The 26652-nt window shown below is 42.4% G+C and overlaps 1 protein-coding gene across 5 annotated transcripts in view; it reads right to left on the minus strand.

Annotated features, from left to right (window-relative positions):
- The window catches only part of HHAT (hedgehog acyltransferase), a 348408-nt gene that overhangs the window by 144139 nt on the left and 177617 nt on the right, over window positions 1–26652 (minus strand). For all 5 annotated transcript variants that reach the window (XM_063597338.1, XM_003814206.4, XM_003814203.4 and 2 more), the window contains one exon: window positions 22307–22342. In XM_063597338.1, the coding sequence (XP_063453408.1) occupies window positions 22307–22342 (36 nt within the window). The remainder of the gene's footprint in view (window positions 1–22306; window positions 22343–26652) is intronic.

Consider the following 26652-nt stretch of genomic DNA (forward strand, 5'->3'; position numbering starts at 1 on the left):
AGCTATTTGCACACCAAGCGGACTGGTCTACCCCCTCCTACTGATCTTTCTCCCCCATCCAAGGGGATTCTAGCCAATGTCCAGAGAATCATCAACTATGAAAGACAGATTATTTATATTATTTTACCACACACACACACACACACACACACACACAAACACACAATGTTTCCCAGTCCCCTTCCCCCACAGTATTACAACTCATTAGGTTAGAGCAACAGGCTAGTAATCAACCTTACAATACTGTACAGTACCACCAAGTTCTTCCACATAAATCATCTAACCCAATCTTCACAAAACCCTGTTACGTAGTCACTGTCTTCTATTTGGCAGATGAGGAAATGGAGCCTGATATGGGCATGTTCACATGGCCAGGTAGAAGTAGTGCTGGCAATGGAGGTCCTATAACCCAGAGCTCCATGCATAACAGTGGCCTTCCTCAGGGCTGGGATTCATTGTCTTTGCCCCAGAGAGGCCTCTGTGCTCCTCCCTGGTGCTCAACATAGCTAAACAATCCTATAAAAAGCCAGAGGCTGGTCAGGAAGCCTGGTTAAGAAAATGTGGATGCAAAGCCAACCCTCTAACAAGGAGTGACTTCAGCAGTGCATCCTGCTAGCGGTACTCCCATTGAAGGCAAAGAGAGATCAACCCAATCCAGAAGGTCCTTGTTGAAGGCCAGAAAGTTAGACACAGGAGGTATAATTCTATAGGTATCTTAGCACTAATGTGATGGGTAAATCTAGACCCTATATATTTGACCTTTCTCTGGGAATTCTATTACAGAAAATCCACAATTCAAAACTCTAAAATTTGAAACGTTTGAGCTCTGTGATGATGCCACAAGTAGAAAATGCCACACGTGGTCTCATGTGTCAGGCCACTGTCCAAATGCAGTCAACACTTTGTTTCATGCACAAAATTATTTAAAATATGGTATAAAATTATCTTCAGGCTATGTATATAAGGTATACATTAAACATAAATGAATTTCATGTTTAGACTTCCGTACCATCCCCTAGACATCTCATTATGTATATGCAAATATTCCAAATTCTGAAAAAATTTAAAATTCAACACTTCTAGTCCCAAGCATTTCAGATAAGGGGTACTCCACCTGTATTTCTGTACATGTACAGGACGTGGGTGGGGGGGATTGTTATATAAAAAAAAGCATTAATGAAATAAACAAAATGTAACAAAACCCTATGGAAAAAAATATGTTAAATCTTTACACCGTGTAGTGTGAATAATCATCTCCCACATCCTCAGGTAGCCAAAGTTAAATATAACAGGAGTGTACAAATCCACTATGGTAGCAGTGCAGTGACACAGTATCAAGTTTGAAAAGAAAACTCGACAGGCTCCACGTGAGCCATCAGAGCCAGGAAAAGAATGGATGCCCCTCACAGACCATAGGTGCCTGCTCAGCAGTGCCCAGAACAGCACCTAGGAGAACACTTGGTGGGGGGGGGGGGGGTACAATTACCCCAGTGCATGGCAGCTAGCCAGTATGGAAAGATGTCCTTCCACTCTATACAGCAGCCTGAGGCTCCTCATTTCCCCCACTGGCTCCCCATCCACGTTCTCTTCCAGCCTCCTGCCTAACGCCATCTTCCACAGTGAGTTTGGGGACCCGTGAGTATTCTGCATCACCAAGCCGCCAGGTGCCAGCACAAACTCATTCAAGCCGGGCCTGTTTTGTTCTTGGAGTCAGGATTGATTTCTCAGAAATTTTTAAAAGTCTGTAAGGCTGAATTATCAATCTTTGATTTCTTTATTAGAGAGAAAGCCAGGAAGATCAAAATCATTGGAAATCCCTAAATCTCAGTTTAACCAGTAGCTTCCTTGGCAGGACTACAGAACCCATTTAAAGATCCCCAATTTAAAGCAATGATGACATAGCTTGATTTTTTCCCTCTGAAAATACACCTGTGGGTGCACTATATACAAATGCTGCCACTCTCCTGCCTGCTCCAGCAAGATGCATTAAGGACAGGATGGAGAAGCTCTTACAGACAGAAAGCTGCAGGTTGTGAGTCTCAGAGGTGATTACAAACATATTTAGTCATGAAAAGACCATCTCCAGACATAACAAGAGCAGCATCTGGGGATGCAGTTTTCTCAGGCATACCCATTTCCCTTGGAGTTGACAGTCCCCAAAGATGCTGTCTTCTGAAGCAGCCAGCTGCCATCTGTACTTCTAAAACAGCAGAGCTGCCAACAAAAGAGCCAGTTTTTCTGTGCCATTCACCTCCATCTCACCCAATTATCACTCCTGGCCATATCCAAATTCAGGTGCCAATAGGGCTGGAAGGTGAGGATCAGGGGTGTTCCACCATTCAAGACATTTATATTGAACAAAGTGCCATGCTAGATGCCACAGGGATTTCACACCGAAAAACAAGGAGAGGCTTCCAAGATGCTCACAAATCTAGTGACAGAGCAAGACTCAACTAGGGTATATTCCAGAAAACCTACATGGAAAGAAAATAGGTAGTGCAGATTTGGCTCAGTAAATAGAATATGAACCCAAGTCTCCTTTTTCAATTATAAATATTGTCCTTAAGAATGTGTCCCTTTCTCCACATTGCCCCCTAGGACTCTTTCTTCCTTTCGTATTCTACAATTATCAAAGGTTTGTGCTCTGGCATTTCTAACTGGTTTAATCATTCTAATTATGTCATAAATGTTTGTTTTCCCTCTCCAACAAGACCACAGAAAACTCAGGTAGTTGCTTACCTTTCTGTCTCATCACTGGCCTTAAGAGTATCCTGCATATGGTAGGAGCTCTGCACATGGTGCTGACGGAAACATAAAATCCAGTATCTAAAACTCCAATATGGGGTCTGGAGAATGTCATGGTTCTTGGATTGCTCAGTTGCTTATAGGAATTTGCCTGCTTTAGTCAAGTCACAGAATTCTACAGTTATATAAGTTTAGGGCTAGAAGAGACCTTTTAAATCATAAGGTGTTTTTACCAATGAGTAGCTGATGTCCAGAAATGGGAAGTGACTTTCCTAAGGCCATGAAATAAATGGAAAAGCCAGGACTGGAATCTTGGGCCTCTGAAGCATCAGATGAAAGTGAAAAATGTTAGAGTCCAGAGATAAAATAAGGAACCTCCTCTCAGTAGCACAGGGAGAAACAATACATATCTGCATTTTATTACAACTGAAAAATTGGCCTGTGTAATCAGATGCACTTTCTCAGCTAAATGTTTTCCAGTTCATTATTTTGCTTAAAAATTGATTAAAATGTTCAAAAATCTATTTCCATTTCCAAAATGGATTTCACTGTAATAGACTCAGTATATTAATAAACACATATAAATGTCATTCTATGAAAAACACATTGTCTGCAAATAACCTTTCAATTAGAAACAGATGCTATGGGCTTTCAGATTCTAAAGTGTTTTTATTTTAAATGGCCTTTTCACAGCTGAAACCAGGCTGCTCTTTCTTTCTAGTCCACATACATTTTGAAGGTTGGACCTTCCCCCTGGGATCACATGTTGCCTGCAAGTACCCAGGAATCATCGCCTGTTGGTGTAGAATATGCTCTTGTATCTGTCTTGTCAATAAAGATTATCCCACCCTTGCCACTAAGCAAGCCTTTTCACATAGACTTGGTGACAGGAAAAGAAACAGTGTTAGTTACAGTTACGTCGATATTTCTTATCAGATTCAAATTCCACAAATATGTACTGAGTGCCTACTAAGTTTTAGACCCTGTGAGAGGCATTTTCATATGGGTTTTCTCTCCTTAGCCTTGAAACAGATGGTATTGTGGACTGATGGACAGATAAGAGATAACGACTTAGGGAACTGTCCTAAGTATTTCACATACATTAGCAAATTTATCATTTCCAACTTACAAATGAGAAAACCGAGGCTCAGACTTAGTATGCAGTAGAGTAGGGATTCAAACCCAGGTGGTTTAATTCCACAACTTACACTTCTAACTGTTAAGCTATTCCACCTCTCTGCAGCCCGTATTGACAAGAGATTCTAGTCCTCTGCCTGGGTTCCTCTTCTTCCTCGTCCTCTTCAACAATGTTAGAGACTATCTGAAACCCACAGTCCCTTTATTTACAGGCCAGAGGTCCACCAGCTTTTCAGGTTTACACAGCACTTTCAAATACAGACTGTTCTATAACGCACACTCACACTTTAATTACCATAGTTCCTATGTACAGTCATGCATTACATAATGATTCAGTCAACAACAGACTGCATATATGATAGTGGTCTCATAAGATTATAATACTGTATTTTTACTGTACCTCTTCTATGTTTAGATACATGAGTACCTACATCATATTACAACTGCCTATAGTATTCAGTACAGTAACACAGTGCACAGGTTTGTAGTCTAGGAGCAAGAGGCTCCACCATATAGCCTATGTGTGCAGTAGGCTATACCATATAGGTATGTGGAAGTACACTTTACGATGTTGCACAATGATGAAATTGCCTAACAATGCATTTCTCAGAATGTATCCTTGTCGTTAATTGATATGACTAATTGGTAAACAGGAAAATAATATCCTTATAAAACAGAAATTGTGACTGTTTATATGCATTTTTTTTTCTTAGCCTGTCAATACTTTGAGCATCTGAACATAGAATTCACTAACAGAATTGACTAGATTATTGTACCAGATACCCATTAATCCTGCCTCTTTTTCCTATTGGCTTAGTTCGGTCAACATGCTGTCTTAGAAGCACATAGGGCCCACCCAGTTCTCCTAGGCTCTTGTGTAAAAGAACAACCCAGAACAAGGATCCAGAGCCATCTATCTCAGACATCACTCAAGTCCGTGCAAAGTCTGCAAATGCTTTTCTCCATCTCTCCCTGCCTTTGTCTCCAGAACAAGTTGCTCCGTTAATAACTCCTTATTCAGTACTCCTCATTCCCACAGGCTGCAGGTTATGCCTGATTTCCAAGTCCCTGCTGGTACTGTCACCCATTTTTCTCATTCAGGAAAGGGTATTTGAATGCAAATGAATCTCCTCTAATTAATGCAAATATGCACATTATTGCAAACATTGGTATTAATATTATGATTCATAGCAAATGAGCCCTGACAGCCCCAACCCTTGTTTATACCCCTTTAGTCATGTTACCCTCACCTTTTAAGGTAAAGGCTGATATGTACTTACTAGAATATGTATTTCCTAGGAATTCAACATGACATTTCAAATGTGCTAAGATCCTTATTAGGACGGTTACTGTTTTTCTTGGTGCTCTGGACAAAGTTGCATAGGTTTTGAGTGATTTACTCAACTCTATTTTTCCCATAAATCCTATGATTTTTGTGTGCAATTTTACATAACCTGAGCTTTTCCAAGTTTGCATACCCTGCATCATAGCAGAAACATTTGAACTGGCAGCACAACCAAAGGATTAAACTTTATCCAGTTACCTCAAGACTCACGTGGTCCCTCTTCAACACTGAGTCGCTGTGAGAACAGAATGAATTACTGCCTTTACCGTGCTTATTTATATAGTCTGATATATAACTCAGTTTTTAGTTGCAAACAACAGACTCTAACTAAGCAGAAAAGGAATTTATTAAAGGACATGTACTCACAGAATACCTGGGTGGGCCAGCAAATCAGGCTGGGAGACCATTGCTCCCTGAGGCCCCTCCAGTTCACTCCGCTTCTGGTGACACCGCCGGCAGCACTGTGGCATGTACAGCAGATGCCTGCGGTGCAGAACCCTGTTTATGCTGCAGGGAAAGCTGCATGTCTGTCTGCCATCCTTGCTGGAAACAGTTCTGTGGGAGGCCCTGTCATTCCCACGATGCTCTTCTGAATCCCAGTTACCCCTTTGATGTCCCTGAGAAGCTGCGCCTGGGATACACTGGGGTACTAGCGGCAAGGGAGGCCCAGAGAGTGACTTTTTGACTTGTACTTTGAGGAGGCAGAGTACATAAGGCTAGAAATTCCCTAAAAGCCAGAAGAATGTTCAAAAGGTACCACATAGCTAGAGTAGGGATTAAATTTTACACAAGTCACAATAAACACTGATCTCTCAGTACCACGTTGATATCCCCGCTTCTCATAGCTTGCTTAATTCAGTGTTCTGTCTGATGCACATCAGCTTAACAACAAATATCCCCGTTTTCTTTTTTTTTTTCCTTTGTTTTTTTTGAGATGAAGTCTCGTCCTGTTGCCCAGGCTGGAGTGCAGTGGCACCATCTCTGCTCACTGCAACCTCTACCTCCTGGATTCAAGCAATTCTCGTGCCTCAACCTCCCAAGTAGCTGGGATTACAGGCATGTGCCACCATACCTGGCTAATTTTTGTTTTTTCAGTAGAAATGGGGTTTCACTATCTTGGCTAGGCTGGTCTCGAACTCCTGACCTCAGGTGATCTGCCTGCCTTGGCCTCCCGAAGTGCTGGGATTACCAGCGTGAGCCACCACGCCCAGCCTTAGCCACCACACCCGGCACCCATTTTCTAACAAAATTTGATCTTATATGTTGATCAACATTTGAAACTATCCCCAAGGTTCCAAGGCTGCACTTATCAATGGATGGTATCCCAGGGGGTAATAATTCGTATGAGCACGTGGGGATTTTGACTTGCTGATAAACCAGGACATAGGTGCATCACAGATTTCTACAGACGGCAGGGTATGCCCGATTCCCAGATCCCTGATCGTACTATCACATTTTTCTCTTTCAGGAAAGGGTATCTGAATGCAAACGAATCTACCCTAATTAATATAAAAATGTACATCATTGCAAACATTGGTATTATGATTGGTAACAGATTAGTGATAATATTCCTCACAACAGATCCTTCCACTTTAGCATATTAATTAATAGGCTATACTATGCATTTGCTAGTGAAAGTTTCTCCCTTCAATATGTTAAATTACATCATCTGAATGAGAACTTTAGACATGCTAGGATACATTTGTATACATAATTTTTAGCTACAGTTACATTTCCCCAGGAAACTCCTTAATCATTCATTTCCAGGCTATTGCTTAGCACCTAAAACTGACTTTGATCTTTAAAATGGCATTCAAGGCCTTACATGGCCCAGCCATGGACAATCTACCAGCCTCACTGTGCCCATCACTCTTAGCGCCCGGAACACAAGAACCTTCTTTCTCTTTTTCCTCCTATGATGCACCCTGCTCCTTCTACCACAGGGGTTTGATATGCTTTTCCCTCTACCTTCCACCCCAAAGATCTTGGGAGAACCTTCCCCATGACCAGCCCCTGCACCACCCCTGGGTCTGGTGCATTGTGACACACACTTGTAGGACCATGTGTCTCTCTCTCTCGGCATTACTGGTTGTTATACTTAGGCAGATTATGCATATGATCACCTGATGAACACCTCTCTGCTCCTAAAGCATAATAAGCTCCCAGACGGTAGGAATTGCATGTCTTTTTGCTCACTGCTGTGTTCCAAGAACAAGTAGGGTTTCTTGCCCATGGTAGATGCTAAAAACCATCTGATGTACAAATGAATGGGTTCATGCGTTTGGAGTGATTGACTTCATCCATTTGTTTATTTATTTGCTTGATATAACTCAGAGTTTCAAAGTATCTGACTTTTCTCTCAAAGGTGACAATGTCTCCATTTCACAGATGGGGAAACTGAAGCAGTGCTATTAAATATTTGCTAATAAAGTCACATGGCTAGTACACACTAGAGATGGCCTGGGTTTGGCCTATGGCAACTCCACTCATTAGGGCCACCCTGTTGGCGCACCATCCTCTGCCACGTGCTCAAAGGAAATTGCAGTAGAAAGCAAGCCCCACGATTCTGGCCCTCAGGGAGCCTGTGAATCGCCAAACCTTAAGCAAAAGCAGAATCACTCATTTCCCTTATTTATTTATTTTTTTAAAGGTGTTGCCACTCAGTCTGCTAAGATCCCAAAGAATGACAAGATAGCCAGGAATTTATGATGCTGATAATGGTGATGGCTAACAGCCATTGTATTACTGCTGAGCACTATCCTAAGCACTGTAAGTGTACTATGTTATTTGGTCCTCGAAAACCTCCTGTGAAATAGGTATTACTATTAATCTTCATTTTACAGATAAGGAAAGTGAAGCATGGAGCTGTTAAGCTGGTCACATGGTCAAGAGTAATGCATCCAGCACACAAACCCAGGCAATCAGCCATGGGAGCCTGAGCTGAAAAACCACGAGAGACCACACAGCATGCTGCAAGGGAGCACCTGACGCTTCCAGGGGAGTCTGAGCTGGGTGCTGAGCCAGCCTAGACACATGCAGTAAAGGAAAGAAGAGAATGAAGGAGCCTCTTCATTCTTGGAAGGTGGTGATAAGGGTGGGGCTAAAAGTTCCAATCCTCTTATCAAATGGTTGGTTACCCTGGCACCCAGCCCCCATCCTGATGCTATCCAAAAGCCCACCAAGAGTTGTCTCATTAGAACAAAAGATCCTCTGATCACTCAGGAAATTCCGAGGGATTTAAGAACTCTGCATCAGGAACTGGGGTCAAAGATCAAGTATCAGGACAAAATATTATCCTAGTGTCCCCATCTAAGTGTTTTAGGAGCTCTGTGCTGGAAACTGGGAGGCAGAGACCAAATATATATTTCATATTATATCACATCACAGTAGTTTTATGGAATTTCAGTAGTTTAAATTTAAATAGCCATGAGTGATTAATAGCTACTGTATTGGCTGGCACATATCTAGACAACAGAAGCTGCTCTCTAATATTAGAAACAGCAAGGCTGCTTAGCAGAGGCTGTTGAGATTGGAAGAGACCTTAGAGTTTATCTGGTATAATTCTCTCATCTCACAAATAAGAAAACTAAGGCCCAAACAGAAGCGACTCACACAAAACCACTGCAGCAAGAGAGGTACGGCAGTCTAGAGTGTTGGTCTTCTGCATCTGATCCAATGCCTTTTCCATTCCACAGGCTGCTTCTGTTACTGATGCAAAAATAGCTCTAATTTTGTTTAATTCTGGTATGTGGAACTGACGCAGCTCATAGGCAAAGCTAACTAAAGATCATGTGCTCCCCCTGTTGAGCTAGGCATCTCCAATGTCCATCAGGTAAGCATATTAGTTATCTCAGTGGCAAAAAAAAAAAAAAAAAAAAAAAAAAAAACAGAACCCACTCTGGTTTATTAAGGAAGGTTAGGCAGTTTGCACAATCTCTGACAGGGCCTGAGAGCCAGGCTCAGAGGTGATGCAGTCAGGAACTGTTGACAAATTACACCACCACTGCTCCAGTGGGGACTCAACCATGTCTGCCACTGGACTCAGGGAAAGGGGCTCCCTGTCTCCAGTGCTGCGCGTAGGACTCCACCCCAGAACCTCTGCCCCTCCAAGCTGGGTGTCACCACTACCATGCTCACCAGAATGCATTCCAGGTCCCACCTCTTCCCACCTCCCATTTTCTTTGGAATCTAATCTCAGGCACGAGGGATCTGAGACTCTTCCTGCAAGGAAGAAAAAAACATTTATGGCTTCTACCAGATGCAGCAACTGCATAAGGCAGAAAGATCGCGCACGCATTAGGAAAAGAATTCAAAAGAAGGCAGCGACAACACTTAACAAATGGCCTGTCAGGTAAATAACCCATCTGCAGTGGCCTAAGACCATGGATCTCACAGCCCATCTTTCTAAGCAACATCGCTGACTCAGAGCTTTTTACATTTAAAACTATGTCTCTACATTGCAAATATCCCGAGTAAGTCACCAGGGGCTCTTTTTAATTTTTTTTTAAAAGATACATTTATTCACAGGAACATCTGTATTGATAAAGCTATATATGGTGGGAACTAAATTATGCATCTCAATTCTCAAGTATTGAGAGTTTCTCTTAGTTTTTTCTTTTTAAATCTGGATTTTCTCATTAATAAATTCAAATATAGCACAGCTAGGAAGACAAATAATTCTAACAAGTTTTTCCTCAAAAGTGGTAACAGCAAGATCAGGGTGAGGAGTGAATCTGAGAAATCTTCTAAAAATGAAATATTAGTGAAATGTGGAACATAATCGTCAAGGCCCTTCCATTCTAACATTCTGTGAACATAAGCAAAGGACTCCAAAGCACCCCAAGTGTTTGCATCTGGAGGATGAGGAATGTTGTCTTGGACATTGACATGACTGTGATGGGGAAAGCCTGGAAGGGGATTTAATTTTTGACAAGAAATGGGAGGACTCACCAACACATTATGTGACAGATTTCACTGGCAGCCCCAGAGAATGAGCCAGCCTTGTGGATTTAGAGGGTTTCTGTGTCCTAAGAGGGGTTGACATCCAAGGGGAATGGGCATCAACGCAAGGGTGCTGAGGGCTAAGAACTAGGCCTTCAGAGACCTCACTAACTAATGGCCAAGCAAGAGAGATGAACCAGTGAAGGAGCCAAAGCCCTGGTTTGCTGAGTGGCCAGAAGACAAGATGGGTACTTGTCACCCTGGGAAAACTGCAAACCTCTATCCCAAGTACATTTCCTAGCCCTGACCCCAACTCCACTCAGCTGCCCATGCTTCTGGAGAGAGCCTACTGCCACAACCCACCCTCACTTAACTGCCTCCAAGTTAATGTTCACACGCATAATTACATATTTTAGAACACACCAGGCAAGCAGAAAGAAATTAAGAGGTATTTTAGGTCTATTGTTGCTCAACACAGAGAAGCTTTTACAACAGCTGTCTGTTTGAGAAACCCCCAAGTAGCAGGACAGACCTGGACCTGCAGGCTCCAGTTCATGGTGCAGAAGCGCAGTCATGGTTGAGGTTCAAAAATCCCAATTTCTCTAGATTCCCACCTAAGTCTGTCAGAGTGACTTTTGAAAATGTAAATCAGATCCTGTCACTCCCCTACTTAAAACCCTTCAAGGGCTCCTATCACATTCAAAATGGAGCCCAATCTTCATCACAGTCTGGCTGTTCCCTCTTCCTCCAGCCTCAGGGAGGGACTCCTTGCTCCTCTACTGGCCAGCCCCAGGCTCCCCTTCTGTTCCTCAAGCATGTTCCTTTGCAACTCAGGGGCGGGGGCTTGCACTTCCCTCTGGCTTGAACAGTCCAGCCCTCGCCCTTTCCCTGGTGACTCCTTCCTCCTCACTCATCTCTGTGTTGCCCGCTGCCTTAAAAAGGGCCTTCCTGCCCAGCCCTTCAAACACGGCACTCACACCTGCACCCTCCATCACATCAAGGGAATGACAGTGCTTGCTTACTTGGGTTCTTTTTGTTCTTCCATTTAAAAAACTTTTATTGTAGAAACACTTAATGTGAGATCTAACCTGTTAACAGGTTTTTAAGTACACCATACAGTACTGATAACTACAGGCACACGCTGTACAGTGGATCTCCAGAGCTTATGCATCTTGCCTACCTGAAACTTTATACCCGATTAGCAACTCTCCCTTCCCCCACCCCCTGGCAACCATCATTCCATTTTTGTTTTCGCTTCCATGAGTTTATTTTAGATACCTCATAAAAGTGGATTCATGCAGTTCTCGTTCTTCTGTGAGCATCTGATTTCATTTAGCTAATGTCCTCCATGCTCACCCATGTCATCACACACTGCTTACTTGTTTTCTCATCTACTCACTGGGATGTGAGCTAAGAGAGGGCAGGGACATTGTCTATCTTGTTACTGCTTTGATCCTGGCACCTAGAATAGCACTTAGGGCACTTAATTTGGTATAAAAATAAATGGGTTAAATGAAAAGAAAATTAGACGGTTACTAAGTCCTTTTACATTTTTGAAAATAAAGTTTATCTAAACATGTTTAGGAGCCCTCTAGACATTAGACATTGTGGGGTACTACGCAGAAGATCCAGATGAGTCAGACCCTGCTCACTACCTGGGAGGGGGCTGCAACACACATGTGCGCATGTACGCACACACACACACACACACACATACAAGCTCTATTTAAAGCAGGGGTCCCAAAGTCCCCTGAGCATCAGAGTCACTGGGAGTGATTCACAATTATACTGATTCCTGGACTCTACCCAAATCCACTTAGCCCAATCCCCAGAAGTAGAGCTTGGGGATCTAAAGCGTCCAGGAAGATTCCCAGGATCCAGGAGGCTTGGGAGGCAGTGTTATCGAGGTAGAGAGAGGAAGGCTGCACAGAGAAGGCAGCATCTGAGATGGACTGAGATGGGTGGGATTTGGATATGCACTAATGGGAGAAGCTCAGGCACTTCTGATATAGGGAACAAAGATGCTAGGAGATGGTGAGGTAGGGGCAAAAAACAGCATTTGGTCCCAAGTGGCAGTGGCACAAGGGGAATAATGGTGAGATGAGATGGAAAGGTAGCCTGAAGACCCACTGTGGTGGGCCCAGGACACGGGGTTGTATAAAGTCTGGTTCTGAGGAGGGAGGGGAAGCATCAGGGCTGGGTTTCTGTAAGACTGATGGATGGCCATAAGCAAAGTCAAAGAAAAGCCATGAAAGGTGAGGGGACTGGGAAGAGGCTCGGACAACCTGGTCGGAAAGAAAATGACGACCAGAGTAATAACTAACATCTGCATGGAGTGTTATGGCCCCTAAAACACTTTTGACACACTTCATCCCATTCAAGCCTGGCAAGCAATTTCTTGAGCCAGAAATTGTGATTTCCAATTTACAGATAAGTAGTCAAGGTCTTAGAAAGGTTTCATGAGTTATCTAAAGTTATGGGTAGAAAGAGAGCGTGCCAGGATTCGAATCCTGTTACTCTGATTCCAGAGGTATAGTGGGATTGGGGGGTGGGGGGCAAGGAGATAAAACTAGCCTTGAGTTTCCATCATTTCCAGGCACAGGGCTGAGTGATTAGCATATACTATTGAACCTCATCACAGCTCTGTGAGATAAGAAGCCCAGTTCACAGACAACGGTGCGTCTTATTCTTTTCCTCCAGAAACAGAAAGGAAGGGGTGGATGTGAGAGATGTTAAGAAGACAAAGCCAGTGCAATTTGGAAAATGACTGGGTGCAGGAGCAACGATGGAAGGGGGGACCCAGCCCCATGGGAGCCAGTGGACTTCTCTCCAGCACCCTGCCTGCATTTTCATTAATTGCCTCTTTGGGGCCTATTTTGGTTACCCGGGTCTCTTCACTTACATGTTCTTCACTTTTTATTTAAAACACTTTAGTACAAGAACACCACACAGATCCTTAGCTTCTTTCTGGTGGAATCAAAGAAAAGTTTAAAAGAAACTGATACTGCAGTCACTTCAAAGGAGATGAGTTTTCATCAGGCAGGGATAAAAGAGACCTGGGGACTCCTCCCAGGTGTCATTTCTCACCTCTGGATGCCACTAAAAGATGATCGACAATGCCTAATTAGGGCCACAAAGACACACACTTTAGACTCACCTCAGGTGGAAGCAGTGTTTTAATAAGGTCATTCACTTTTTATATCACTATTAAAAACTGTTTAAACAGAAATCAACCTTTATGTTACATTTACAAAATACAAAGTTTAAAATCCTACATAACAAAGCAAGTATTTTTGCCTCTGAGTTATCACCTCTGTGTTTAAAAATACATACATAATGGCTTCATCTTTCTTTCCTGGTGGACAGAGAACATGCATGTGTTTTAGCTGGTTCTAAACTGCAAGACTGAATACAGATGCTAATTAACTTCCCATTACCATCTGGGTCTTACTTCCAGGATCAAATGTGCACCTCTCTCCTTAACTTCTGTTTCCAGTGCAGCCCAGAGCCCAAAAAGGTCTAAACGGTCCTAAGGGGACACCAAAAAAAGAGTGGCTCATCTCCAGCTCTCTTCCTTCTCAGAGGGAGTGGGTAAGCCTCAATTAATCCTTCATTTGACCACCTTGCTTCTTAAAGAGGCAAGGCAGATTTTTTGAACATTTCAGACACCACACCATCCAAGAAACACTTCAAATGATGGTGAGCAGACTTCTTCATCAATACCAGGAATGCTACAATTAACTACAGCAGATGTGGTGATAGACTTGTGGTATCCAATATAAAGAAAGCTAAAAATTACCCTGTCATTCACAAAACTCAAAATGCCAATGATTTTTAGCCCAAATAATAATTCTGTTCTGCTGTAGGGCTAATTTTACGAAAGGGTCAGATATAGGGTATCAACAAGGAAAACCCAAAAGCAGGTAATATCATTTATAATCATTTCAGAATTCAGTAAGCCACCAACTCCCATACTGCAGAAATTTGCTGCCCTTCTGGCCATTCAAAGATATTTGAGACTTCATGGAAAACCTGCACCAACCTCCAGAAGAATAAAAGACACTACAAGCAGTGAACAGCTGTCATGTTCTACCTTCTCTCTCATCAGAACAAAATCATGCTTCAAAAGGGCACACACTATTTCATATAAATGTTGGCATTTGTATGAACTGAATATGTGCTATATTGAACACCATTCTAATATGCAAAATCTATTTGTGGAAAAAAATTATCTTCTAAGGACTATATTAAGGACTACATTAAGATCTCCAGAGATCTTCTCAAATAGCTTCAGGGCCATGCCAGAGGTTCACTGCCTTGTTCTATTTGCCTAAGAAGTATCAGTGGAATGATTTCCGTACTTTGCATTTCCACTAGTCCTGAGAGGATATCAAGACATTCTCCTTAGGACAAAAGTAGTGGCTCTGATGAACTCACACATGGTCTCTGGAGTAAATACGAAAAGTGACGATAAAGAAAATGTATCTTGCTATTTTTTTAAAAGCTAGATTCTTATTCAAAATATGTATTTGAAATTAATTAAAGAGATACATATAAATAATATAGAAAACAAAATTCAGGTGAATACTTTTCTGATTTTAAATCTGTAACCTAAAGAGCAATAAAAATTATAAATTGACAAATTTAATGTTTCAGAGACACTGGGAGGAGGATGGTATCAGGTACTCCTTTAAAAGTCATACGCCCAAAGTTAAGTTGTTATCAGCTTTAACAATTCTATTATAACTACAGCACTCTTTATGTTAGTCCCATAGTAACCATAAAGAAATTACAGCAGATACACAAATGAGGAAGATAAAAAACAAACAAAGCTTGGCAACACAGAAAACCATCAAACCAGAGCGAAAAAAAGTGAGAGGAAAAAAGGAAAAAAAATCTACAAAACCACGGAAAAACAATGAACAAAATGGCAGGAGTAAGTCCTTACTTATCAATAGTAATCCTGAATGTAAATGGATTAAATTCCCCAATTAAAAGACAGAATGGGTCAGGCGCAGTGGCTCATGCCTATAATCCCAGCACTTTGGGAGGCTGAGGTGGGTGGATCACGAGGTCAGGAGTTCGAGACCAGCCTGGCCAACACAGTGAAACCCTGTCTCTACTAAAAATACAAAAAATTAGCAGGGCGTGGTGGTGGGTGCCTGTAATCCCAGCTACTCAGGAGGCTGAGGCAGGAGAATCACTTGAATCCAGGAGGTGGAGGTTACAGTGAGCTGAGATCACGCCATTGCACTCCAGTCTGGGCAATAGAGTGAGACTCCATCTCAAAAAAACAAAAAACAAAAAAACAAAGGGTTTTAAAATGAGCTGAAGACTTTAATAGACATTTCTCAAAGGAAGATATACAAATGGCCAACAGGTATATGAAAAGATACTCAACATCACCCATCATCATGGAAATGCAAATCAAAACCACAATGAGATACCACCCCACCCCAGTTGGAATAGCTATTACCAAAAAGACAACAACAAAAAAAAGCCAAGTGTGGTGGCTCACACCTGTAACCCCATCACTTTGGGAGGCCAAGGCAGGAGAATCGCTTGAGCTCAGGAGTTCAAAAGCAGCCTGGACAACACAGTAGGACCCTGTCTCTACCAAAAAACAAAAAAATTGCTGGGCATGGTGGTATATGCCTGTAGCCCCAGCTACCTGGAGGCTAAGGTAGGCGGATTGCTTGAGTCGAGGAGGTTGAGGCTGCAGTGAGCCATGATCACGCCACTGCACTCCAGCCTGGGTGACAGAGGGAGACCCTGCCTCAAAAAAAAAAAAAAAATGCAAAGAAAATTGTTGGCAAGGATGTGCAGATAAAGGAACCCTTTACATTGCACACTGTTGGTGACAATGTAAATGAGTACAGCCACTTTGGAAAACAGTTTGGAGGTTCCTCAAAAAATTAAGAACCAAACTACTGTATGATACTGCAATCCCACTACTGGGTATATGTCCAGAGGAAAGAACATCAGTATACTGAAGAAATATCTGCACTCCCATGTTTACTGCAGCACTATTGACAATAGCCAAGAGATGGAATCAACTCAAGTGTCCAACAACAGATGCACAGATAGAGAAAATGTGGCATATACACACTGTGAAAGTTAATTATACAAATTGGGTCACTCTTGTCATACCCAACTAAATCAGAGTTGAGGGGCCAAGGAAGAAAAGCACTAGGGACACATAGCACCTGCTCCAAGAGTTAAATGTTCCACAAGCTCAGGTGCTAAAACAGACTGCTGTAACCCTAAGACCAGTTTTACCTAGTAGCTGCTGAAATGACCTCCCAAGACTCTAACACTGGTTTTATTTACCATCATCAGTCACCAATCAGAGCTTACCATCTCTCAAAAGCCTCTCTAGTGCCAATGAGCTTTCTTTCAAAACAATACATAACATTTCTCTTTCTAATAAAACTCCCAACTTTCTATTTGTTCTCTGGACATACCGAAGACCACCTGGTCTGTATGTATGCCCTGAATTGAAACTTCTTGCTTCCCAAATGTTTGTTTTTGAGACGGTGTCTTGCTCTGTCACCCAGGGCTGGAGTGCAGTAGTATGATCGCAGCTCACTGCAACCTCCGCCTCCCAGGTTCAAAAGATTCTCATGCCTCAGCCTCCCAAGTAGCTAGGATTATAGGCGTGCACTACCATACCCGGCTAATATTTGTATTTTCAGTAGAGATGGGATTTTGCCATGTTGGCCAGGTTGGTCTCAAACTCCTGGCCTCAAGTGATCTACCCAATTCGGCCTCCCAAAGTGCTGGGATTACAGGTGCGAGCCACCGTGCCTGGGGCCAAATAAAATGTTTTAAATTTAGAGATTCATCTCTATATTTTATTTGATTTTGGCAACTCAATGGAATACTATGCAGCCATAAAAAAGAATGAAATCCTGTTATTTGTGACAACATGGATTGATCTGGAGGACGTCATGTTAACTGAGAAGATCCAGACAAACTAAGACAAATACCACATGATCTCACTGATATGTGGAAGCTTAAAAAGATTCATAACACAGTAACAGAGAATAAAACAGTGGTTACCATAGAGGGGGTAGAGAGGGGAGGATAGGGAGAGGCTGGCAAAGGGGTACAAAGTTTCAGTTAGATAGGAAGAGTAAGTTCTGGTGTCCGATTGCACAGTAGAGTGACAATGGTTAACAGTAAGGTATTGTATATTACCAAATAGTTAGAAGAGAGGCTTTTGGATGTTCTCACCACAAATAATAAATGTATGAGATGACCAATATGCTAACTAACCTGATTTGATCATTATACAACATAGATACATCAAAACATCAAATTGTACCCCATAAATATAAATACAGTGTATCAATTTTTTTTTAAAGTCATGATGTTATCCTGCTCATGATGTTATCCTGCTGAAAACTACTGCCCCACCTGAGGAGGTCAGATAGGAGCAGTCAGAGGTGGGGGAGGCAACAAAACAAGTATCATTCATCGTTTTTAAAATATTATTTTTTAACTGACAAAAATTGTATATATTTATGGTGTACAACATGTTTTGAAATACTTTTACATTGTGAAATGGTTAAATCAAGCTAATTAACACATGCATTTCTTCATATATTTATCTTTTTTGTGGTGAGAAAGCCTAAAATCTCCTGTCTTAGCAATTTTCAAGAAAACATCATTATTAGCTATTGTCACCCTATGATACAATAGAGCTCTTGAACTTCCTTCTCCTCTCTAACTGAAATTGTGTATTCCTTGACATTTCTTCAGTCCCTACTCCCAGACCTTGGTAGCTACCATTCTACTGTTTCCATGAGTTCAATTTTTTTAGATTCCACATATAAGTGAGACCACATGTACACCTTTGTCTTAAAAGAGACAGTGCTGGCTACAGTTCTGAGTAAGATGAAAAGTGCTGGCCAGGTGCAGTAGCTCACACCTGTAATCCCAGCACTGCGGGAGGATCGCTTGAGCTCATGAGTTCAAGACCAGTCTGGGAAACATGGCAAAACCCCATATCTATTCAAAGATAAAAGAAAGAAAAATAAAAGAAAAATGCCTCAGTCAGCAAGAATCAAACCAAAATCACTTTCTTGCCAAAGCTAAACTAAGCTAAATTTAAACAAGCCACCCTGTTATCTATAATGAAACAGAGATTTTTATTCTGTAATCTCTTTCCCCAGGTTGGTCACCTTTTCTTGTGCGGTGTCACATTTAAGAACTCCAGCCAGTAGGCTTCTTCTGAGGCCATCCCTAGGTGAGTTGTGATTGCTGCTTCTGTCTATGATTTCTATAAGATGCAGGACTGGGCTCACTGAATTTTCCCACAGTCATCACAAAACACTAATATCAAAAGTGCCCACATTTCATTAAATGTGACAGCTCTTTCCTGCCCCCATGGCTCAGTGGAGCACTCCAAGGCTTAAAAGGAAGCATGTCCCTCCTTGCAAATGCCTAGTCTGAGATCAAAGATAGGGCTCTTGGCTTTGTGGAAATTTACGTCATTCCAGAGAAGTCGACATGACTTCCATCAATTTAAAAGATGCAGCTGATTAATTTCAGGCATGCTGCAGCTTTTTTTTTTTTATGCCAAACACTAAGCATTCAATACAGCCTGACAAACCAAACTGCACATTAAGAGCTTGTTGGAGCTAATAAATGTAGTTAATCTTGAGGGGGTGTGGGGAACGTATGACAATTTCTCCCACATTTGCTCTTTTACAAAGGGAAGTATATTTTCTTCTCTTGTCCATTATAGAGTGAGAAGGATTCCTTAAGTACCATCCCTCTCACTCTTCCAACCCTCTAAGGTTTTCTCTAATGACATATTTACAAGAAAATGCCATTGCTGTCTGAGGTTACTAAGGGACCGCTCACTCCCCCTAGGAATCAGGCTCTACTTCTCTCCACCTAAATGAAACTGCTTTCTCTAAGTCTAAAGGACACTTAAGACCTTCTGGTGGCTAAATACAAGAGTTCATCCCATTAAAAAGAAAAAAATATCCACTCCACCCGCCCTCTCCACCAGCTGCCCTGTCTTTCTTTCTTCCCCTTCACAGCTTATCTTCTTAAAGGAGCTGCTGCTGCCATTCCCTCACTGCTAACCCCACCGTCTTCAACCTAGCCTCAGGGTCACTGTCCCAGTGAAACAGTTCTTACTAAGGTGTCCAGTCATAAATGGTGCTGGGTCCCATCAGGTTTGACTTCCCTCCCAAGCTGGGGGCAGAAAATACCTTTTTTTCTTTTTCTTTTTCTTTTTCTTTTGAGACAGAGTCTTACTCTGTCACCCACGCTGGAGTATAGTGGCCCCATCTCGGCTCACTGCAGCTTTGGCCTTCTGGGTTCAAGTGATCCTCATGCCTCAGCCACCCAAGTAGCTGTGATTACAGGTGTGTGTCACCACGCCTGGCTAATTTTTGTATTTTTAGTAGAGGCACTATTTTTTTTCATATTGCCCAGGCTGGCCTTGAACTCCTGGCTTCAAGTGATCTGCCTGCCTTGGCCTCCCAAAGTGCTGGGATTACAGGCATGAGCCACTGCACCTGGCTGAAAATACTTTTTTTTTTTTTTTTTGAGACGGAGTCTCGCTGTATCGCCCAGGCTGGAGTGCAGTGGCGCAATCTCAGCTCACTGCAAGCTCTGCCTCCCAGGTTCATGCCATTCTCCTGCCTCAGCCTCCCGAGTAGCTGGGACTACAGGAGCCCGCCACCATGCCCGGCTAATTTTTTGTATTTTTAGTAGAGACAGGGTTTCACCGTGTTAGCCAGGATGGTCTCGATCTCCTGACCTCATGATCCACCTGCCTCAGCCTCCCAAAGTGCTGGGATTACAGGCGTGAGCCACCATGCCTGGCCTGAAAATACTCACTTTCTGAAGAGAGCTACAAATAAAGAGGTGAGATCCACCCCATTCTGGGATTACTGTGAGATGGAGAACTGACTCTGCTCCCAGCCACCGTCTTCAACACCCCTACCCCTTACTCCCAAGCTGGGAAGAGGAAAGATGAAGGGACTCCTTGGAGTCATTAAGTTGTTTGCTTATTGGGGCGCACTGTCATGTGATGGGAGAGGAAGAGATCTACTCCCAGAGGCTAGGGATGCCTGCAAAACTGACTTCTCATTCCCCAGTTGGATAAGCAATAAACCTGCTGATTTACTCTGCCCCCTACCTGAATGAGGGAAAGGAAACACAGAATACAGCACAGCAAGGTAGAGAGAAGCCTTACCCTCCCAGTTCTGCTTGCTTCACAGAACACTGGTTAAGGTGACCAGTTAGAGCATCTTCCAGCACCTGCCCAAAAGGGCCTCCTGCCAGAGCAAGGGGATACCAGTCTCAGTCACATTAGAGACACTTGACCACTGCCTCTCCTTCCTCCAGACCCAACATAGGAGGAATGGTTGGAGCCCAGAAGAAGGAAAGAGAAGAGGGATCGCAAAGGCAGACCACTGCTCTCTCTAACTACAGGCCTGGCAAGGGATAAACACATGGAAAGCTTCAAATCAAATGTCTGTTTTTGCAAGTGACAGCATTCCCAGACATATCCAAGTAAGTGGACATGGTAGGCTTAAGTTATTTGCTGAATAAATGACTGTACAGCTTTTTCTCAACCTGCCTCACCCCCCTTGTCCTTTCTGTCTCATCTCATTCATTCCCTCCTAGCCCTAATGTTTGTTGAAGGTTGATCCTATACAACTTTCTGAATCTAATCATTGATAGGTGACTAAGACATGATCGCTGACCTCAAGAAATTTACCAGAAAAAATAAGAAGAGTACAAACTTGCATCCACTACAAGGCATTAAGGGAACAGTACAATGGGAGTTGTACAAAGCACCAAAGACATTAAATAAAAAACTCGAACTACTCCCTGAAGTATTAATACATCCAGACAGATTCTTCTGATCAGTTCAAATATGGAATGTTCATGCCTGCTTTCCCATGACTGCTGGTTCTTTGTCCCTCCTGCTAAAATGTATTTATCCTTGCTGTGTCGAAGATAGCAGTTCACACACTATTATCTGTGTCTGGATCCTGGAGAAAGCCAGGACCATCCTTATTCCTTGAGTATGGGGGAGGCCAAGGAGATTTCATTGTGCAGACTTGGATGAGCCTTGGAAAAGAGGTCAAAGAGGACAAGGTATGCATGGCCTCACTCGGAACATCACCATATCCAGTGTGGAGGAAATGTGGTTTTTGGTGGGGATAAAGGTGATGTCAATTATGTACACTTCCTCTCAAAGAGCATCTTACCAATAGGGAGATGGCCATGCATTGTACAGAACAGAACCACCATAACACTTACCCAAAATTCACATGGAGTCTACAGACTGTTCATTATCAGGCTATTAGTCAGAATTAACTAGCATTTAGAGATGCATACCTGCAGAAAGCAAATTGCTCTACATAATTTCTGGTTTCCTTGTCATCTTTAGCTTGCAGTCTTTCGGCAACCATTTCTGCTTCCCTCAATATTTCTGACAAGCATTTTAATGATCATTATTTACCAGCATTAGAGTAATACATGCTCAATATTAATACATTTAGAAAACACAGCAAAGTTGATAGCAGACAAAATACGCATATTCTTAAAACTACGATTAATATGCTGGTCTATTTCCATTTAACCTCTGTTAGATTGAACAGCTATTTGAAATTAATATGTCCCATAAGCCAACTCTGGTAAAAATCATTAATAAACTAGGATATAAACTGCCATCTGTAATCTCTTTCAATTATGAACAAGGTTGTATCTTCACAACTATAAAGCAACTGGAAGATTCCACTTAAAAAGATTAAATTCAGTGGAGGGAAAATTGGTTAAGGGGGTTGTTTAACGTCTGAATACAAGCTGGCACTCCTAATTTTTCAATTAGTTTTCCCAGCAGCCTAGTAGTTGGAATTATACTTGTCAAGATCTTAGGTAACTATCACTTCAGAAATAAGCCTCTTTAAACATTGATTTCTTTAATTGTTTAATCGTGTGATTCTGGGAAACAGAAAAAACCATAGTGTTAGCAATGTTTTCTTGACAAGTATATATATAAGTGCCATTATTTATCAAGATACTTAACAAGGATTTTCCATTTCAGTCTTTCATAATAGACATGCTATTCAATGTTATCTAAAATAAAAATTATTGGCTTACCTGATTAAGAAATTATGCAGTCCAACATCAAAATACCTGTTCAAAAGAGACATAGACAAGCATATCAATAAAAGATATTTATAGTAATGGTAGACTAGACAACTATATTTATAATTTAAATTCATAGTATGACTAAATGGATTGCTCTACCACAGTAGTTCTCAAGATGTGGCTGCTGGAGCAGCAGCATTCCTGGGAACTTGTTGGAATCGCAGCTTCTCAGGCCCCACCTCAGACATACCAATTCCAAAATTCTGGGGAAGGAGCCCAGCAATTAAACTTAACAAGCTCTCCAGGAGATTCTGGTGCAGAAACACTGCTCTCTAGTAGCGTAAGTGTCTCAGCAAGTGTAAGCTCTCTCTAGAAATATAGGCCATGAGAGTAGATCTCCCAGGTACCTTCCACTTTTCCAATATATGAGTCCGTTTGTAATATTCGTGTCTCAGATGTTCACTTAAAATATATATATGTATATACACACACACATATATATATGGGTTTTTTTTTTTTCTTGAGACAAGGTCTTGCTTTGTCACCTAGGCTGAAGTGCAGCGGTGCAATCACATTTACTGCAGCCTCAACCCCTTGGGTTAAACCAATCCTCCCACCTCAGCCCCCAGAGTAGCTGTGACTACAGGTGTGCATCACCACGCCTGGCTAATATTTAATTTTTTTAGTAGAGACATAGTCTGTATTACCCAGGGTGGTCTCAAACTCATGGGCTCAAGCAATCCTCCCACCTCAGCCTCCCAAAGTGCTGGGATTACAGGTGTGAGCCACCGCACTCAGCCCGAAATATGTTTCAAAAGCCCAACACCACACTAGCCAAAGGGAAGAAGGTGAGGGGGGGTTGGGCAGGGAGAGGCTGGTGTGGCAGTGAGTGGAGGGTCAACCTTGGCCTTCCAAGCCCCACCTAGTTGTAGTCCTGGAGCTTTCCACCTGAGAGAACAACCCTGTCCCATCTCTGGGTCTGCCCTGAGCAGGGGATTGGAAGAGCTGCAACTCCATGCGCTAGCTGGGGAGCCTGACTTTGTGCTTGAGCCTCACACCAGGCATCCCATAGCGCTGAGCTATGGCAGACCCTTTAAGTCACAGCCTTTTCCTGACACCACCAAACTGGTACAGTCCATATAAACGACACTGCCTTGGTTTCTCTAACTAGCATGCTTGTTCCTCCTGAACCTCTGATCATGTAGCCAGTGCCCTTCTCTCCCTTTGGGTCGGACTGTGAGTAAGAAGACCAGGTGGCCAGTGAAGTCTCACTTAGTCAGGAGGCTGAAGCAGGAGAATGGCGTGAACCCAGGAGGCGGAGCTTTCAGTGAGCCGAGATCACACCACTGCACTCCAGCCTGGGCGACAGAGTGAGACTCCATCTCAAAAAAAAAAGAAAAAAAAAAAAAAAAAAAAAAAAGACCAGGCGGCCAGAATCATGATGATATAGTCCCCCAGGCAGAATCACTGCTCCCAACACCTAACGGGTGGTGGTTGCATCCCACCCACCAGTCTCGCCTCTTGGGTTGGCCATCTGACTGAGTAGGGCCTGAGTTAATTCTGTCCCTTTCAGACAAGAGGTAATGGACACAGGAATTCACCCTCGAGGGGGGTCTGACTGTCCAGACCCTGCCTGTCCCTAGCTTCCGGCGACACCCTTGACTCATCCCTGGAACATCCCATCATGCCTGGTACCTCGCCACCTGACATATGACAGGTGATTACTGACACTAAGATTCCCTGTGGGACACCTTTAAATGACAAGATTATTTTATGTGCTTAAGTATCTCTTTACAGACAATGGACACAGCATAGGTGAGAATAAAGAAACTCAAAGCCAAAACATGACAGACCTCATTTACTACATCACTGACCTAAAATAATTACATAATTCAGGAAAAACGGGATTCGAGATATATAAATTCCATTTATTCATAAGTCTTCTGCACAGAGCTCTTCTCTAAGGAGAGATCTACCTGTAGGGAGAGCTGATGTGTTTCATTTGATTTTACATTGACCTGGATAAGATGCTAAGTTCTTCCTAAAATTATATTTAACACAAATTTTTTAAAAATAGAAATGATCCCTTCTCTCAACCAAAACCAAGGCTACTTTGTTCAGCCCCATAAATAAATATCCACACCACAGACAGCAATTTTAAGGTTGCCAGATCTATAATATGGGAGGTAGAAGTATGTGTAGATTCAAACAAAGATTTCAGCTTCCTTCACTCATCCAAAGCTTGTAGAGCCTTTTCAATTACATTAGCGACAGAGACCAACAGACTCTGTTCCGGGAATCACAGGACAAAGCAGACATGGAAGAAATCACAGAGATCCGCAGTATATAGTGGGATCGGAGGAAGGCACTGAAACAGTAATGAAAAACCTAATAATGAGAAATTATATTTATTGTTTAGACTGTGGCAAGTACTATGTTTTGTGCTCACATATACATGCTGGTGAGGCAGGTACTGGTATGCCCAGAGCTGACAGCCAGTAGAAAAAAAGCTGGAAATCAAACTGAACCCTAAAATGCACGAATTACTTGCTCTTCCCAAGCACCCTGCTAAAAGCAGGGTTCTCATTGCCTTTCATTATTACTAATTGAAAATGATGGTTCATGTTAAAAGCTGATGTCTTCCCACTTCCACCTCATTTCTGCTTCTCCCAGCATGGCTGCCCTGCTCCAGGGAAGCCCACCTGCTTCTTCTCCCCAGGTGCCGCCCATCTCCTCCGTCTCAGCTAGCCAGGCTCTGGAAAGTGATGGAAGTTCACGTAAGCAGAGTCATACAGTATTTGTGCTTTTGTGTCTGAATGGCTATCAGTTTTAAAAAAATAAGGTTCACCCAACTCATGCCAACACCATCATTCTCATTCAACCTAGCCATGGTCTCCGGGGGTGATGTGGTAGTCAATTCATTTCTTTCCATTTCCAGGTGCCCTTCCTCATAGAAATGGTGGCCAGCCAAACCAATTCCCTCTCCCATCTCCTCCTCTACTTGTAACATGAGGCCTAGCTAAGGACACTAAGCTTTAGCACACCACCTACTGAATATTTAAAAACTAAATATATTTGAAACCATTTTTGCATTATAAAATATAACAATCTCTGAAAGGCAAAATATGTCTTTCTTTTTTTTTTTTAATTATTTTTTTTTATTATACTTTAAGTTTTAGGGTACATGTGCACATTGTGCAGGTTAGTTACATATGTATACATGTGCCATGCTGGTGCGCTGCACCCACTAACTCGTCATCTAGCATTAGGTATATCTCCCAATGCTATCCCTCCCCCCTCCCCCCTCCCCACCACAGTCCCCAGAGTGTGATATTCCCCTTCCTGTGTCCATGTGATCTCATTGTTCAATTCCCACCTATGAGTGAGAATATGCATCATTCTCAGTAAACTATCGCAAGAACAAAAAACCAAAATATGTCTTTCTTATTCAACTAATAGCCAGGAAATTATCCATTCTTACAGCCCTGAAAGATTTCCATTGCAAAGCACATCTTAGGGCTTTGAAAATACTTCCCAATGACAATTCTGTATAGACACCCAATGCATGAAAGGATGAATGTATCTGAGAACTAATTCTAACTCCAGAGGTGGGACAAAGAGCAGGTTTTTAAAAAATCACCTGTAAATATAAGAGCCTTTGTAATGACTACAAGATATGGGTAGAATATACACAAGCTTTAATTTAATGCTGCCTCTCACCTTCCTTGGATCATGTGAGAAAGGCAGGCGAGGCTAGTGGAGAGTAAAGGGTTATAGTTTCTCACCATGCAGGCACAGTGCAGCGCACACAGAGTGGAGAAGGGGGGATGTTAATAGTAAAAGCCAACACACACACACAGTGCTTAGCATGTGCCAGGCACTCGTCCATTCTACACACATACAATTATTTTTGCAATAACTATGAGGTAGATAGATACTATTATCATCTGCACCACAGAGGAAGAAGCAGAAGCATAGAGAGGTTAAGTGATTGTTAGGGGTAAAACTAACACCTGAGCCCAGACAGTCTCCATTAGCCAGAAGACCCCCCAGGGAACAGTACCTTGGTTTTGAGGAATAAATGGTAGGAATGCACCAAGCTTAACTTCCTGAGTTTTGTTATTAGAGGGCTGAGTATCCCAAATCCAAAAATCTGAAATCTGAAATGCTCCAAAATCTAAAACTTTTTGAGCACCAATGAGACACTCATAAAAATGCTCATGAGAGCACCTTCAGATTTCGGATTTTTTAATTTGAGATGCTCAACTAGTATAATTGCAAATATTCCAAAATCTGTAAAGCTCGAAATCCAAAACACTGATTTCTGGTCCCCAGCATTTCAAGTAAGGGATATT

This window comes from Pan paniscus, chromosome 1 (assembly GCF_029289425.2).
Source record: "Pan paniscus chromosome 1, NHGRI_mPanPan1-v2.0_pri, whole genome shotgun sequence".
Classification (NCBI taxonomy): domain Eukaryota; kingdom Metazoa; phylum Chordata; class Mammalia; order Primates; family Hominidae; genus Pan; species Pan paniscus.